The 18,267-nt window shown below is 49.7% G+C and overlaps 1 protein-coding gene across 1 annotated transcript; it reads right to left on the bottom strand.

The window, feature by feature from the left end:
* Positions 1 to 702: 702 nt before the first annotated feature.
* Dachs (dachs) lies at positions 703 to 18,031 on the bottom strand. The gene is given in 13 exon segments (XM_049850603.2): positions 703 to 1,164; positions 1,167 to 1,341; positions 1,408 to 1,480; positions 1,482 to 1,888; positions 2,183 to 2,384; positions 2,460 to 3,326; positions 3,869 to 4,068; positions 4,138 to 4,310; positions 4,474 to 4,639; positions 4,816 to 4,961; positions 5,186 to 5,327; positions 5,329 to 5,432; positions 17,836 to 18,031. Coding segments are annotated over 13 exon segments (3,066 nt in total). The 5' UTR covers positions 17,927 to 18,031; the 3' UTR covers positions 703 to 844.
* Positions 18,032 to 18,267: the final 236 nt, after the last annotated feature.

Below are 18,267 nucleotides of genomic sequence, written 5' to 3'. Positions count from 1 at the left end.
CGCCCGAGCTACAGCCGGCAACTGTCTGTCCCTCCCGCCCGAGCTACAGCCGCTGTCTGTCCCTGCCCGAGCTACAGCCGGCAACTGTCTGTCCCTCCCGCCCGAGCTACAGCCGCCGGCCCGAGCTGCCGGTGTCTGTCCCGCCCGAGCTACAGCCGGCAACTGTCTGTCCCTCCCGCCCGAGCTACAACCGGCAACTGTCTGTCCCTCCCGCCCGAGCTACAGCCGGCAACTGTCTGTCCCTCCCGCCCGAGCTACAGCCGGCAACTGTCTGTCCCTCCCGCCCGAGCTACAGCCGGCAACTGTCTGTCCCTCCCGCCCGAGCTACAGCCGGCAACTGTCTGTCCCTCCCGCCCGAGCTACAGCCGGCAACTGTCTGTCCCTCCCGCCCGAGCTACAGCCGGCTAGCGATAGCTCACTGACGGATACCACTCGTGTATACTATGCAGGTAGAGATGTAGGTAACTATTCAAGCTGTGCGCCGCCGGACGACACACACGTTACATCTATGTTGTTATTTAACGTGGCGAACGACTTTTATCCGAGAGTTAAAAGTTTCCCAGTGTTTAGTTGATCATTAGTTGCCCAGCGTTACTATGGCACAGAACTTGTACGTTTTTGATAAATGTTAGGACGAAATGAGTTTTAGTGACCATTTAAACTGCATTATTAAAAAAATTTAATGATCGCCCCGTACATATATAGGTACTAATACTGTGGGATCGGTCGGAAAATTTGCCGTCACTAGCATCCTTACCTACATCTATAATCATACAAGCGAACGTCTCCGTAAGACGAAACGGCGACCATAAATACTTAAGACTAGTATATACAGTGTGCGGGGTCAGGCGAGCGCGTCGGGCGGCGCGGGCGCGGGCGGCGGCGGCGGGCGGGCCCGCGCCGGCGCCAGCACGGCGTGCGGCACGCTGAGCGTGCGGCCCGCCGCCTGCACCGCCACGTGCCCGCGCCGCGCCGCGCCCAGCACCAGCACCGCCTCGCCCGCGCGCAGCCGCGCCGCGCCCGCGCCCCAGTCCGCGCCCACCACGCGCTGCTGCGGGTAGCCCAGCTTCACGCCGCCCGCCACGGTGTACGCGCGCGACGGCGGCAGCGGCGGCGGCCGCTCCAGGTCCAGCCCGAACAGCGAGCACGTGCGCTTCACCAGCGCGGGTCGCCCGCCTCGCCCGGCTCCGGCGGCGGCGTGCCGGCGATGGGCGCGGGCCGCGGCCGCGCGGGCGCCAGCGCGGGCTGCGCGGCGCGGCTGGCCCGCGCGCGGTGCCGCCGCCACGCCGCCTGGATGCACTCGGCGGCCTGGCGCCGCGCTCGCCGCATGCGCTCCAGCACCTGCGGACGTCGGCGACGGTGAGTAGGAGGCCACGCGGGCGGGCCGGGCGCGCGGGCGGCACTGACCTGGCGCATGCCCTCGCTGAGGAACACGTGGCGCTTGCCGAGCGCCCAGCGCACGGCGGCGGGCGAGGCGGGCGGGCGGCGCGGCGGCGGCCTGCACGGCGCGCAGCACGGCGGCGCAGGCGGCGCCCGACTCGCGCTCGGCGCCGCGCCGCCACAGCGCGCGGTAGCGGCCGCTGAAGGCGCGGAAGCGCATGCGGTGCGGGTAGCCGCTGGCCATGAGCTGCGCGGTCTCGAGGATCTGCAGCGCGCGCACCTGGCGGGCGACGGTGGGCCGCTCGAACAGCATGGGCGTCTCGGTGCTGTTGGCGCGCAGGCAGCGCACGAAGTGGGGCCGCGCGTGCACCAGCGTGCGCAGCAGGTTGTCGAGGCGCGTGTGGAAGTCCTGCGTCAGCGTGCTGGCCGCCGCCGCGTCCAGCGCCGCCGCCACCGTGGGCGACGCGCGGAACTGCCCGCCCGTCGGCCCGCCCTGCGCCGCCAGAGCCTGACCGCAAGATAATAACTCTTGACATCGAATCATTCTTAGGAAAATACAACTGTCAGGAATTTGTACCTAATACAAGCTTATTTATATGATTTAAAAAGGACGAGACACTGCTCCGTCTTATTCGAGCCTCGTTTCCTTCTCAAAGTGAGGAGTCGTTGTATTCCGTGCAACGTCACGAGTTAGACCGATAGAGTTGAGACTTGTTTATTCTTGCAAAGGAGAAATGACCTCGATAAGATTGATTGCTGCTATTTTATGGGAGTAACGGCTGATTGAATATTCAATAACAACCTTAAGTTCGGCACCAAATAGATGTGTTGCGAAACCAAACTCGCAGGTTCTGCTGTCGAAGGCTGCGAGCAGGTCGTCGGGCACGGCGTCGCGGTTGGCCTCGAGGAAGTCTGCGGCGTCGTACGACACCTCGCCCGCGTAGTGCCGCACCGCGAACCGACGCGGGTGCGGCGGCCGCGCCTCCGCCAGTCTAGGGTGCCCTCTAAAACAATAAACATGCTTTAAAAGCGCATTCGTAATAAATCGAGGTAAGGAAGCGGGCCGGGTCGAGGCGTACCTGTGCGCGGCCTTGATCCTGGCGACGTACTGGTCGGGCGAGCCCCGCGCCGCGCACTCGGCGTCCAGCGCCGCCAGCAGGCCGCCGCGCAGCGACGACACCAGGTCGATGCACGGCACGTTGTCCACGTAGTCCACCTCCAGCGCGCAGGCCACGCCCTCCTCGCGGCACGACTCCGCCGACGACTTGAACACGTGCGTGTTGTAGAAGTGCTGCATCGTCTCCGCGCACAGGTTGGCGCACAGCTGCTCCAGCCGGCTCGGCGCCGCGTCCTCGAACCCGAACATGTCCAGGATGCCCACGAAGCCGTCCGTGGCGTGGCGCACGGCGTCGTTGAGCGCCGCCATGGAGCGGGCGCCGGCCCGGCCGCGGCCGCCGCCGCTGCCGCCCGCCGACGACGCGCGCCGCGACGCCGCGTCCTGGTGCACCGACTCGTTGGAGTCCGACGACAGCGTGCCCAGCGTCGAGCCCAGCCGCTTGAGCGAGTTGGCGCGCCGCACGATGGTGGCCACGGTGCGGCAGTACAGCGCCTTGGCCAGCGCGTCGCGCGCGGCGGCGGCGGCGGGCGCCGTGGCGGGCGCCCGCGCCGGCCGCCCGCGGGCCGCGCGCGACACCAGCCCGCGCAGCAGCGCCGGCGCCGCCACGCCCAGCAGCGCCGCGGCCGCCGCCAGCTCCGCCTCGCTGGCGGGCTCGGCCGCGCCGTCGCCGCCCTCCGCGAACTGCACGTTGCCCAGCAGCAGCACGGCCGCCAGCACGCGCACCACGTCCAGGAACGGAATGCCGAGGATGACGAGACATGTCTTCCACGCGTGGAACCGCGCAGCGTCCTCCGGTTCCGGCCGTCGGTGTTGCGCCGACGCGAGGTACCTATCCGATCGATCGAGTCAACATTTTTCAAAATTTTTTTATAGCTAAAATATAATTAAGAGCTCAGCTCTTGTCGGTGCAGCTCCTTCCATTTACACCTATCTAGCGCCAACTCCTGAACTTCCTTATGCGTCACAACCTTCACCTATTCTTTAATTTGCTTGATGTAGCTATACCTTGGACGACCCCTTCCTCTCTTTCTTTCGATCTTCCCTTCCACGATGTTTTTGATAAAATCGTCGTGACGTATAAGGTGTCCCATCATTCCAATCCAGGTTAAATTTCCAGGTGTCCCATCATATAGCAAAAATATATTTGTGATGATTTAATTTTGTCTGTATACGTGCGTATATGCGCTGCCATAGTGGCCAGATTAATTTCACCGACTACATAAATGTCCGTTTTACTTTTATGTACAGTTGTTTTACTTTGAAAATTTCATGTGAAAATTCAGAGTAAACAGCTGTTGGTTTAATTAAAGAGTGTATGTAGTTCACTGAGAACTTCAACTTCAGTAGAAAGCAATAGTCCTAGTGAGGCACCTGAGGTCCTGCGGCGAGTAGCCCTCCAGGTGCAGCTGCGCGCGCTCGTCGGGCGTGAGCCCCGCCAGCAGCTGGTAGAAGATGTGGTAGTTGCGCTCGGCGGGCGGCGGCCGCACCACGCGCGTCTGGTCCAGGAAGTAGCAGTGGATCTTGGTGCGGTACAGCGCGCCGTCCGTCACCTGCACCTCGATGAAGTGGCCCTGCGGACAGACGCGCGTGAGGCGGGGCGGGCGGGGCGGGTGGGGCTGGGGCGGTGGGGCGGCGCTTACGATGCGGCTGGAGTGCGTGTTGGCGGGCGTGGCGGCGGTGCCGAGCGCGCGCAGCACGGTGAAGGCGGCGGCGAGGTGCTTGAAGGCGTCGGTCTCGGGCCCGCCGCCCGCCACGTCGAACAGCCGCCGCAGCAGCACCATGGACGCGTACGTCTTGCCCGACCCCGACACGCCTGTAACGTCATTCGTTTACCTTAGTTGCGTACTGTCCTATTGCTGACTTTTGATTATTCGTTACAACTTTTTGTATATTTCTATATGTAACACATAAAAGAAGATATATAAATTGAACGAGTCTACATCTAGGTTGAAATCCTTTGTGAAAGCGATGTGAACCTGAGAGGATGATGGCCTGTGGGTAGCCGGTGTCGGCTTGGTGTCGCACGGCGTCCTGCACGAGCCGCGCCAGCTCGGGGCGCTGCGCCCGCGCCGCCCGCAGCGTGAGCGCGTTGCACGCGTCCGTGTAGGGGTTCACTGCCACCAGGATCGGCCCGATCATCGTCTGCAACACGCGCACCACACCTCGTACACTTCGTCGATGCCAGGCATCGCTCGCTCTTTGCTCGCATTATGCACATCATGTCGCGACTGTCTTGCCTGTGTATGTCACATGCTCGGCAGACCGACATAGCATCCTAACTAGTGAAGGCAGCCGGCAATGCTGCGGGCGTGACTCACGTAGAACTTGTTGTGGTAGAAGCGAGCCTGCAGCGCGCGCACCACGGCGTCCTCGGTGAGCGGCCCGCGCAGGTGGATGAGGTCCTCCACGTCCGCGCCCGCCGCGCCCGCGCCGCCCGCCGGCTTCGGCTGCGGCCAGCGGCTCTCTGTCGACAAACAACCGGACATCAGCAGACACTCGTGCATGCTCTCCCCGCACTCTCAAGTGGCCCATATGCGAGATCCCTGTTCGGAGTTTTGCCAGCGGACCACGCCCATCAAATGTTTTGCTGTCTGATTTTCAGTTTTGCATGTAAAGCAAAGGCATGTCCAATAGTAATGAGTATACAAGAGTAGATAAGGCAGTGACAATGTAGCAGCACACGCGCACCTGGCGGCGGCGGCAGCGGGTGGTGCGGCGGCGCGGGCGGCTGCGCCACGGGCGGCGGCAGCAGGTGCGGCGCGCGCGGCACGGCGGGCTGCGCGCCGGGCCCGCGCCCGGCCCCGCCGGCCCGCGGCCGCGCCGGGCCCCGCGCCGCCCGCGCCCACCAGCAGGTGGTTGCGCAGGGACACCAGGTCCGAGCTCAGGCACAGCAGGCGCCGCTGCAGGTGCACGGCCTCGTTGGACGACGACGCGTCTGCAACACAAACACCGCCTCACTATGTGCCTCCCATACCGCGCCCCGAGAGAACTTCCCGCAGCTGAATAAAATAACCCCTGAAAATGCACTCGCTAATAACGTGGCATTTTGCTTTATTTTTTGTAAAGATTGATAATGTCGATCACCTAATATAAGTACAACATTCAAATGTACAGTTTTCAAATTTTCAAAAGTAAACAGATTGCGTGTCGTAATATTTTACTTCTTGAATTCACTAAATTAATCATATCTTTTGATAGAGTGAATCGATTTCGATGAAACAAAAACTAAGTATTACCTCAAGTTACGTAGAATTTTTGTATATATACAGGGTTATAGGTAACACACTAACAACCTCTCAGGACCATATCACTAATATCATAAACTAAAACTTTTGTTCTACGACTTTTAATAATTCTCAGATTTTAGTTCATCAAAATTTTCACACAAAAATTTAAATATTTCAAGTGTACGATCTAAAATTTACGAAGTCTATGGGAAGCAAAAGAAAGCGCTAGTTAGGTAAACAGTAGTATAAAAGACAGCGGAGGGGAGCGGGGCGCGGGCGGCGGCGGGGGAGCGTTTGAACTTGACCTATTTACGAGCGGCCGTCAGTCGTTTTTATGTCGCGTCATACGTGTCTATGTAGCGAAATTCGGTTGTGGGAACGTAATTATCTTTACAGTATGGCGTATCGATATTCAAATGTCGAGTATACGGAAATGGTGCGAATGCTTGCTAGGTGTGATGACAATGTTTCGGAAGCCTGTCGCCAATACGCCATACGATTCCCAAACATCCCTACACCTCGCTGAGTAACAATGCTAGCCGCCACACAGCGGTTACGAGATTACGGGCAATTCCGGCATGCCGTCAGGGATAGTGGTCGTCCACCGAGGCACACAGTACGTGAAGAAGACGATATTTTTTTTATTTGACTTGTTACCAATTCAAAAGTATGACTAGGTACGAGAATAGTGCGCGGGAGGCGTGGGTAGGTAAAGATCTTGCATTCATTCTAAAGTGCAAACCCTCTACATACACCAAACGAATTCATTGTAATGTGTGATAATCTCGCTCGACTCGTCCACACACTCTAAGGTCGACTAATCGCTCGATTGGTCTCGATCGGGCCATTAGTTGGTGAAGAAATGGTGGGGGGTAGCAAAATAGAGTTGAAATTTGTTAGATAGAACAATGAAATCTAGTAGGTTTGTTTTTGGCAAATGTATTATGTTTTATAGAAAGTCATAGAACAAAAGTTGTAGTTTATGATGTTAGTAATACAGTCCTGAGAGGTTGTAAAGCCATGTATTCACTGAGAAACAATTGTTTATAAACACTGTTTCAGAAACAAAATCTACGTGTTTCTGAAACAAATAATTTTGTTTTTATAACCAATAATTTAATTTAAAAATTAATTTAATTGATTAATATATTAATTTAACAGATAATTGTATAATTCCATTAGCTTTAATTAAAGAACCATATTTTGCATACCCGTAATACGGGTGAAATATGTTTTGTACACTACAACTTACATAATTGTTAACACCTTATGTAAAACCATATTTCAAGCAAAATAAATGATTTATGATTATGATTAAAAAAAGGAGCTGCCGTGTGAAGCATTACTCAATCATCGAGATCCTAAAGGTTTAGGTTTTATAGAGAAGGATGCAGGCTGGTGGAGATGGAATGATACAAAGCACCCTGAAAGAACACTTTAGAGAATGGTGATGTTTCATTATTTTTTATTAATTCTGTTATTATGAGTGCCGGCTTATTCACAAAACAGAGTGAAAACGATCGGACTCCCTTTTTAATAAAGAGATATGTCTTTTACGATAATTAAAAATAATCATAATTATAATCAGTGAACAAAGTGACCATATAATGTAGTAGGATCGCAAGCGGCGTGCCGAGGAGCGGGGGCACGGGGGGCCCTTTCACTGCACTCCTCGCAGCTCCCAGCAGAGCTCAGCGCAGCGACGCAAGCGCAGCACCCCGCCCGTCCGCGCTATCCTCCATGTTCACTGTTCACGTTTCAATATGATTGTCCCTCAAGTTAGTGAAGTATGCAGATAGCCACACGACAGCAATTCAATTGCGTGCTACGGTTTTCCATATTTTATGTCTTTTTAATAATATGTTTGTGTATGTGATCATGATATAATCACCCAGAGGTTGAACAACAAACCTGTAACATGCTTCATGTTCAGTTTGTTATAGCTGTAATTGACGCGGGTACATTCAACAAATGTATACAATGGCGCCATAGCACTAACGCTAAAGTGAGCGTGTCATATCCACGCGAACGGCGCGGTGAAGCAGCTCAGTGTGACCGCTGAGCGCCCGAGCCGGCCCGGGCGGTGACGCGCCGACAACCGGAAAAACGCCACAAAAATGAATCAACTTTCAACCTGTCAAACCGGAAAACAAGCAACACTTTGTAGTAGGCGTGCTGCCTGCTGGCGTGACGCACACCTTACATGATACCAAATATCATGATGAACATAATATCTAGTGCTACTGTTCGTCTAAGCGAAAATGTCGCGCCCCACTACCGCATTGTAAGTGCGCCGTGCATCGTTAACGCGGTACTGGTGAGATAAGCTATACATGTCATTTGGTGCAGTATTCGCTTTTGTCATTCACGACGCCGCGCCTACTTTTTTAACCGACTTCCCAAAAAGGAGGAGGTTCTCAATTCGGCCGGTATGTTTTTTTTTTTTTATTCTATGTATGTACATCGATTACGCCGAGGTTTATTGACCGATTTACGTGATTCTTTTTTTGTTCGACGCGGAATAGCTGCCAGATGGTCCCATAGTCATCAGATCAGGATCTGATGATGGGAACCCTGAGAAATCGAGAGCAACCTTCGAAAGTTGTAGGCAAACATAGGGTAAAAAGTTGACACTCAGATGTATGCCTGAAAGCACTATTCAACAGTGAAGGTTTGAAGCTGACCTGATGATGAAGACCAGAAAAGGTCGAGGGCTCTCGACAACTGAATATGTAAAATACCTCGTATTTGGGCTTAATATATTTGTATTGATGAGGACTTTCTACTTATATGGATAGTGACAGCTATTTGTATCTCTGAAAAGCTGTACCTAAATAAAAAAACTTTTATACAAAAAAATTAAACCGACTTCCCAAAACACTAAAAAGCCAAAAAATAACTAATTTTAGGTGCATCGGCCTAGAAGTCGGTGGCAAAATTAACTTAGGCACATCCTTGATTAGACACCGACTTCTAGGCCGATGCACCTAAAATTTGTTATTTTTCGGCTTTTTAGTGTTTTGGGAAGTCGATTTTGATAGACCTTAAGTGTCCAATTTGAAGTTTTTTATATGCAGCATCTGGATTGTAAACAAGATCAATTTGTAGTTTTTGCGAACTTAGATTTGTATTATTACAAAAGAGAAATCTGTAGATAAATCCGCAGCTGTCGCCCAGTAGCTCGGCCGTATGACCGTGTCATTACTGCATAGCGCTGCGCAAAAACCGCAGCGCGCACGGCGCATGCGCGGCGCTCCACAGTTTCACTTTGAGCAGCGCGCGCCGGAATGTGCGACGTGGCTCGTGCTCAGCGCCTCGTGCTACGCTGAGCTGCACAGTCGGTCACTCATCATTGACAGACGGCAATAAATTCACTATACGTACAATTAACACGTATAACATACAATTGCTTGCTGGTGTTGATCACCTTAGATTAGTACATAACAGAAGCCTAATGCTGCTATATGTAGAGGTATGTAGTCAGCACAGGCAGCCGCAGCGAGAGTGCGCTCCGCCGACCGCAAAAACACTCGCGTTAGCACGCGCTACCTGCGACCGACCCAGGGCTGACAGAATGAAGCTCTGCACTGCCTTTCATGTTCTAACAGAGCCTTTACTATTGGAACTATTTTTTTCATCGAAGCTAAGAAAAATTACTACTATAAGATAGTTAACATTTTCATATAAAGCAAGTAAATCGAAAGAACAAAGCGTACTATTACTGCGATCGGTAACCCTAGCCGGCCATAAGCGTGGCATGTGGAGGCTTGCGCAGGAATGTCGCCGTGACACGCGCGGCGAGCGGCGCGTGGGACTCGGCTCCGCCACAGCCACGCGACGCCAATGAAAGTACTTTGACAAAGGAATCCTAACAACCGTGCGCCACTGACTCACCAACCAGTTTGCGGATCAAAAATCTTTATTCTCGAGAGAAATCTGTTATGCTGAAGCAATTTATAAACGGTTATGAAACACCACAGCAGAATGATTCTCTTGCGGCGCAGATGCAGTCACATACAATATATATGTTCATATACAAGGTGTAACGTTAAATGCGCCAATACCTCGGGGTAAGGACAGATGAGCCGAGATGTCCTAACGCAGGTAGGTCAGGCGCAGCCTCTTGGGTACGCTCCCAGTGGCCAGCGCTCAGATTATTTCTATTCTATTGTCGTGTGATTATTATTTTTATTCAATTTATTTATTTATTTTAGATAATTAATTTTTATATACCTTATTAAAATAATGTACATATTAATTTGGGAAAAAGTTAAAAACAAAGCGCTCCTACCTCTAACTTTTGAACTACATAGGAAAAATAACTTGATTGGCCGTACGGCTTTTGTTTTTACAAAATAATTACTGAAGTAAGTTTGTAATTTAACCGCATATTTTTTGCATATTACTTACTCTGCATATTTTATTATCCTGGGGCCTGATTCTCCTAATTTTACTTAAGCAACATTCGATTGTTCGCACAGCTCCGTCCTGTGTGGCAATCTCGGAAGCTGACCAGGAGATTTAAGCTCAAAATATTCCAGTCCAATGTCAAAACCGTATTGCTGTACGGATGCGAAACGTGGAAGGCCACAAAAGACATCTCGCGTAAGCTCCAGGTCTTCGTCAATCGCTGCCTTCGTCGTATTCTCGGTATATACTGGCCCGAGAAAATCTCCAACATAGAACTGTGGGAACGCTGCGGGGAGACACCGATCGACAAGCAGATCAAACGCCGCAAGTGGAACTGGATCGGCCACACGCTCCGAAGGGACCCCGATCACATCCCGAGGCAAGCCCTAGACTGGAATCCCCAAGGGAAGCGGAAAAGTGGCCGCCCTAAACAATCCTGGCGGCGGACGATCATTGCAGAGGCGGCGACTATGGGCAGAACGTGGAGCGAAATAAAGCGCGAAGCTCAAGACCGAACGCGATGGCGGAGCGCGCAAGTCAAGTAGGTCAACATTCGATTCACATTTGATTGCGATCCAATCCCGACTCGATTACGATTGAAGCGTATGTGGCATTCCGCTATTTTTTCTTTGAAATAAACGTTTTTATCCTTTTCTGTCATTCAATAATAAATCATTTTGTCTGCAAATGATTTACGATTGCAATATGATTGTACAGCAAACTACCGTATAGACAAAAATCACCAAAATAGCAAACCAATCGCAAACCAATCGAAGTCGAAAATGGTCATTTTAATCTTATAGATAATTAGTTGTGCGGCTGCGCACATTTTTAAATTTGTTGCGCTTGTAGTTTTTTAATTATTTCACAAAAACATTTCCTGCTGGCGTAACGTTACCCCAGCCAGACCTTTTTCTTTCTGATGGGAATATTTAAATAAATACCTATTACTTATAAAATTAGTTGTCTAGCTAGATAAAGTAAATGTTGTGCCATATTTTGTATTTGTTCTTTCTTCGGTTGCGAAGTTATTCGAGATTTTGCTGGGGTAACGTTTTAATTTAATTTAAATTTTAATTATTCATTTATTTCAAGTAACATAGACTCATATACAAAAAATCCATTTACACAGTCACATTTTAAACATTCACAAATTACACAATACACCTAATTCAACATTTAAACACAAAATATTAAATTACATTATTAGTTTAAATTAAATTATTAGACGTCAAAAAACACAGTTACTAGGTACTGATTGCTCTGCTGCAAACCTCCACTGCAAGCCACACGCGGCGGTCAGACCATGGCCTAACTCGTCACATGCCGCCCACAACAGTGATTTACAACAGAGCAATCGAGTCTATCAGCAAGCGTGGCCAGCATGCTGTTAGCGCTCCCCCGCACCCGCCTCACCAACGATGTGCTTCTCTTGCGCATAACTGTGTGGAAGCAATCCACACGAGCAACCGCAAACATACTCGATGCGCTACAGTAGCGTGGAAGCCCCAACAGCATCCTAAACGCGTTATTGAACTGAACACGAAGGGCACTGTACGATTTTTGCGTGTAGTCGGTCCACAGTCCGCAGGCGTACAGCGTGGTACAGTATGCTCTGAAAAGAGTTATCTTAACCTCCGCTGAGCACCGAGCAAACCTACGGATCACCATGTTCGCTCTGACCGACAGCGGCCTTCGCTCCCGTTCTATGTCTGCATCGTCTTTCAGAGTAGATGTTACCAAATGGCCTAAATATTTAAACTGGCTCACTATCAATAAAGACGAGCCATTGAGTCTAATAGTCTTAGTTTTGTTTTTTAAGTTTTCGGTTTTGCTAGATCTTTGAAATGGTTCGGATTCTTATCAAATTTTGTACATGACTTCCTAGGAATTAGTTTAAATTTGTTCGGCAATAATAAAACCAAAATAATGCATATCTTAAAGGTTATTTCATTAAATGGAAAAACGTTTCAATTGGTTCCAGCACCCTCAATAAGAAGTCTAAAGACTTACTTTAAACGTTATTTTAAAGCTTGTAACTGCCTTCAAATGTCTATGAAGTTTCATAAGTATCCTGTAAGTATTTAACAAGTTATGATGATATTCAGTTTTTCACGAGCACGGTCTTGATGCGCGCGGTGTTATTTGGCCACAGGATTGGAAATATGAACTGAATGTTATCTCAATAATTAGTTATATAGATCAGGTGTATGTCAGTAAAATTTCAGCTCAGTACATTGGATAATTAATGAGATAATACGATTAGTCGAAGATACGAGAAGTCATTAGGAAATGAATGACAGTGGTAACCCGACCAAGTTTAGGTGGTTACGAAAACGCAGAACATTATACTATCTTTTGAAATGTTTAGTATAATACACCTTACAATTTCGGTACGGTGAGTTGAATATTCGGCGCAGGCGCAAAGTATTACGCGCGCGTACACATACAAACAATCATCGGCTTTACATGGACCTAGAAGCAATCCGCGGTATTTCTCTGTCGGCATTCTCTAATATGAAGTATCAATCTAATAAGAATGCTATGTAATAGAGTGACAGTGAGTGCATAGCTCGTCGCGGACAAAAACAGGGCTGCGTGCGCGTGCGCCTCCCGCCGGCGATAGTAGCACCGGACGCGTGCACAGGTGTAGCGCGCACGCACACACGCGCACGTCGCGGCAGTAACGGCACCGCACGTGACGCGGCACCGCGGCTGCCAGGACTGAGAGCTGCACAGCGCCACGCGGGACTTCGTGCTGACTGCTTACCTCACTAGTCTCTATTGTGATCTATGTTGCAAATGACATAAATACTTGGAAACTTTTTGAATAATAAAAACGAATCGGTTATTTAATATTATCGTCCAAGTGCTAGTCAGGCTTGCCGAGTTTTTTACAAAGATACATACGTACATTATGTAGACTGATATGATGATTATGAAGGGAAAGCTGATGAGGTATATAACTACTGTGCTTTAAGATTTTCAATATTGTAAATTGACTCTTTATAAGCGGCCACTTAAGTGACTCCCTTTGGACTTGATGTGATTATTGTAACAGCTGAACATGTGAGAGGTGAGCGCGCATCGACATGCACAGCGCTGGTGGGTCGCGTGAGTAACGACCTCATTGTAATTGCGAGTCAAACTCTTCACAGTTAGCATTCAGCAGCAGCGAGCACGCCGCGCGCCCGGCGCCGCGCCCGGTGCGCGCCCGGTGCGGGCCGCTCGGTGCCGACGCGATGTTGCTTGTTACTGTGTCGCGAACAGACACGTTTTTTTGTTTATGTGGCTACATTTTGCAGCTCAAACTGTTATTTTAGAATGTTGACTGTTGGCTCTTAAGGTGCAACATTGTTGTCCTTACAAAATCAGATGACTTATTTAAGTTTGACCATCGATGAAGGCATGGATTCTCGACCGTTCGTGGAATAGACTCGGCGGTCGGTGAGTATTCCCTCCTCACGTCAAACTCGGTAACTGACCTTCCTATCTTGAAATGATACATACGGTGTTAAGTTTATGCATCATACAATGTGAAACTATTGTGTTTGCTTATATTTGATAGATAATGTTTTGTGTGTTAACATAAAAAATACGTGCCCAATATTTTTTGACAATCTAAAATCCATTATCCAAAACGTGATATATATTTTCTAATCTTGAAGCAAATACTTTGTTTTATTTATTTTTATAATCTATTTCTACAATGTACACACTATACATATATACAAACTTAAACTACTTATCTTTATACAAAACTAAAAATAAAATACTATATACAAAATATATATAAACATAAAATATAAAAGAGCATCGATCAGGCGTCGAAGTATTCCTCCGCATCACTGTCCTCCGGAAACGTGCCCAGAAGACTGGCTGCATTGCCACGTTGAATGGCAATGCTAATTCTTTGTCCGAAGAATAAGCCAGCCCTCTGGTCACGCGAAGCGTCGACAAGCCTTTTCGCGATGTCCTTATAAAGTAACCGCGAACTCGGGCCCCATGGTCCGAGCGTTTCGACCCCAAACGGCTCAAAAGTATAGTTCCCAATAAGGTTACTATACTTGCGCCGCGCCGCTTGGTGGTCTCTGCAGAAGCAGCAGTGCGGCTGCAGCATGACCTGCCGTGCAGGGAAGATGCGATGGCGCCAGGGTGTCGACGCACGTTGCATCCCACACCAAGGGCCTACCCAACTTCCATGGCAACAACGTCATACCATCTGGCCTCTTTCCATCGTCACGTACCAGTCCATTAGGCTCTAACACGGCTGGCACGCCGGCGGTGGAAAGAGCACGACGGATAATGTCGTTAATGCTGGCATGCCGTGCAATACGACCAGCACTTCTGCAGCACGACAGACCGTGGTGCCCGAGGCTGTCGACGGCTTCACCGCAATGGCAGCGATGCGGAGCAACACAGGGAGCGCCTAACCGTAAGCATGTAGCGATGCGGAACGTTGTGTCATCCAGCATAGTGCCTATGCTAGATGACGGGATCGCCTGTAACCAGAGGCCCGACTCCCACTCTCCCACAGCCAACAAACGGGCACGCTTAGCAGCACTATTACACGTATTTAATAGATTATTCCGTATAGTGCTACAGAGCGGCCCGTCCCATTGTCTCTGAGAGCAGCGGTTGCCGGGCAAATCCGTATTGGGAGTAGCCATTTTCCAGGCATCCAGCGCATCGGTCAAACACGGTACTTCATTCAACATCAACCAGTGCAGAAGACGACAATATCTTTCTGGTTAATGTATCAGTACCGTGAACCGAGGAGAGGAATGCCGGTAAACTAACACTTGAAATTTTGCGGAAAACTAAATAGAAGCATTATTCTTTAGCCCTGTCGTCACGTCTATTGAACTAGGACAACTGTTTCTCGTTTATTCTTATATCAGCTATGACATTTTTTAATAATGTTCTACTGGGGTCAAGTATCTCATTTCCCAAAGTATATACGAAAACAGCAAGAACCCATGTCCCAGAATGTATATAAATTAAAATGGAAGCTATCAGGTACAGCAAAGAACTCTTCCGCAAGATGGGTTCTCTCGTCTGTGAGAGCTAGGCTAGGTAGCACCTGTCCTACATACTCACACGTTACTGAAGTCTGTCAGTGGAGTTGCGGCGGCTCCGCTGTGAGCTGTCACACACTGAGTGTTCCTAAGTGGCATCTCTAGCTACTTCACGTACCCGAAGGGCTCCGCGCACTGCCAAGCGCCCCCGCTACCGTCTAACTAACGGTTTGATTCAAAGCTTACGTGTATTTAACCGACTTCCCAAGAAGGAGGAGGTTCCCAATGCGGATTTTTTGTATTCTTTTTTGTTTTTATAATGATTGTTCACGTATTTGACCATCCTTTAATCGCCAATTTAAACAATTCGTTATTTGTTTGAAACTGTCATTGCACCCACTGTCATCAGGTCCAGGATCTGATGATGGCCCTGAGAAATCGACAGGAATTCTCTAAAATTGTAGGCATGCATAGGTTAAAAACTTGTCACTTAGATGTTGTCTAACACTACAACAGTGAAGGTGTAGAGCAGCCTGACTGTGGACTCGAGGGGAAGTGGAGGGAACTCAGCGACGGTATGTTTTACCTCGTGTTCGGTAACTAACTAGTTTTTAATCTAAACTAAACGTTTGGTGTCGGTTTCAAGGGGCAAGGGGACATTCACGTCCCCGCATTCCACGCACCCACGTGGACCATGGGAGTGTCCTCAACGATCTTGCCAAACTTCAGTAACATTCGTTGAATAGTTAGTAAGTAGTTAGTTTATTTTAAAATAATTGGTGATTAAGACAAAGACGTGAATTCTCCAGAATGACATTCCGACGACGTTTCTATTACGAAAATCGTTACATTAAGAAGCACATGAATTATAGAAGGTGAAATCTAAATATTATTTCGATAATAATAATAAGGCGCTAGCTATCCAGAAACTTTACCGATTACCAACAAACTCAGAGACATTAGAGACAACCAAACTGCGCAGTTTTAACGACGTCAAAATTCATCAAATGCCCCCTCCCGCGGTGAGCGAGTGTCAGACTCTTAGGGCCTTACTACAAAAACTTTAAACCCTGTTTTACACTTGTCTAATAAAATTTTGGCTGCAAAATGAACCTTATGTCAACGTCATAATTTGACATTTTTTTAGACAAGGCATAAACTGACGTTTAAAACTTTTTGTGGTAAGACGGTTAGGCACTGACTAAAAACCGTCGTGTTCCGTCGTAGGCCTTTTATGTATCTCTTTCGAACGATCCCGGCGCAGTACTGGGACCCGATTCTCCTAAGTTAATAATATCAACATTGAATAGAAATTGAATTGCAATAGCAGTTTTAATCTTAGCGGGCATTCTGCTACTAATAAAAGACCAATCGTATTCCAACAACATTCGATTGGTTTGTGATTGGTCTGCCATTTTGGTGATTTTGGTCTATACGGTAGTTTGCTCTACGAGCATATTACAATGATTCATTATTAAACGACAGAAAACGTTGAATGCCTCATACGCTTCAACTGTAATGTGTCGTCGTGATTAGATCTCAGTCGGATGTGAATCGTATGTCGCTTAAGTAAAATTAGTAGAATCGTGGCCCTGTTTGGACGGAGTTGTGTTAAACACGTCGGATTTGAATGAAACCGTCGGAAGTCTCGCGGGGCGCTGCAGCAGCGTCCGCCCGGGCGAGCCGCGCGCCGGTGCCGGCCGTACATTGTACAGCTTTGTTACAGGCGGACCTCAAGTTATCATTTCTCTATATATCGCATATGCAATATTTATGAATGAGTCTGGCATGTAATGTGATTTGTGATCGTTTATACGAAGTGACATTGCTCTTTATTCGTCGTTACTGTTTGCAGTTTCTGACTGGGAGCCTGATGGAGCGTTGTAGTTGCACAATGTTTAACGCATTGAATGTCCCCTGCGCCGGGCACTCCGCCGATAGACTATCTCAGGCTATTCTCTCATCATTGACATTACAACCGTGCGATTATGAGTTAGCTTCACATGTCAGTTGCTTATAGTAAAAAAAACATCAACAATAGGATGTGACAAGAGGAAAAATTAAGGTAAACTTGACTTTTAAGAAAATTCGAAATAGACCATGCGGCATCGGTGAATGCCTACAAAAGATATTTATCCTCAGTTCGGCAATACGACCTGCGCTAATGCCTCGTTGAATTGGAATCACAACTAGCGGCCCCACACAATACTTACTCCAGATATTAAAACATCCACTAAAAATGAAGTAAAGGTTTCAATAGAGTCAAAGCTATCGCGTTAGGGATGTCGAGAAAAGCCTTCAGGGGTGCGGAGAGGGTGTGGTGTGGTGCGGGGCGGGGCGGGGTGGGGGTGTGCACAGTGGAGCGATAACAATGCGCAGGTAGCGGCGCCCTGCACCGCCTGCCATTACGTGACCCTTTGTGCCTGCATCGCCGCAGACACAGCACACAGCTTCGCGTCAAGTGATAACATCGAGCGCACCGCGCGTCGGCTCTCTAACACCTCCAAACCAATTCGACACATTCACCGACAGACACTCGCACACACACACAGACGCACGCACACTAACTCGCACTCGGAGCTTTCGAGCGCCGAACACGACACAAAAAGTAATAATCATCACAGTCCCGAGGCGCGCGCGGGCGCAGCGTGCGGGGCGGGGCGGGGGGGGGGGACGCGCTCACCTTGCAGCTTCTTCTCCGTCTCCCAGAACCGCTGCAGCTCAGTGAAGTACTTGTCGAGAATGAACACCTTGGAGAGGCCGAGCGTGGCCATGGCGGGCGGCGCGCTCGCATCACACTCCGCGGCCGCGCCGCTCCTAGCGCAAAACGGCGACCACTCGCGCTCGCGTACACCCGCGTACTGCCGCGCCCGCCGGCCGCCCCCCGCGCCCCACCCGCCCCGCACTCCGCGCCCCACCCGCGCCCCGCACTCCGCGCCCTGCAGGCACGAGCGACACCTACTTTTGAACTAGAAATGTTAGTTTCTGAGCATTCGGCAACCGACCTCGATAATGTTTTGCAGAAAGCTCTGAAATGTACTCCAACATATTGACACGCGCCTAAGGTCACAGCGACACCTGAAACATGATAGCATTGTGCAGCACGCGTGCATCA

This window comes from Helicoverpa armigera, chromosome 11, assembly GCF_030705265.1.
Source record: "Helicoverpa armigera isolate CAAS_96S chromosome 11, ASM3070526v1, whole genome shotgun sequence".
NCBI classification, from domain to species: Eukaryota; Metazoa; Arthropoda; class Insecta; order Lepidoptera; family Noctuidae; genus Helicoverpa; species Helicoverpa armigera.
This window is presented reverse-complemented; position numbering and strand designations above follow the sequence as displayed.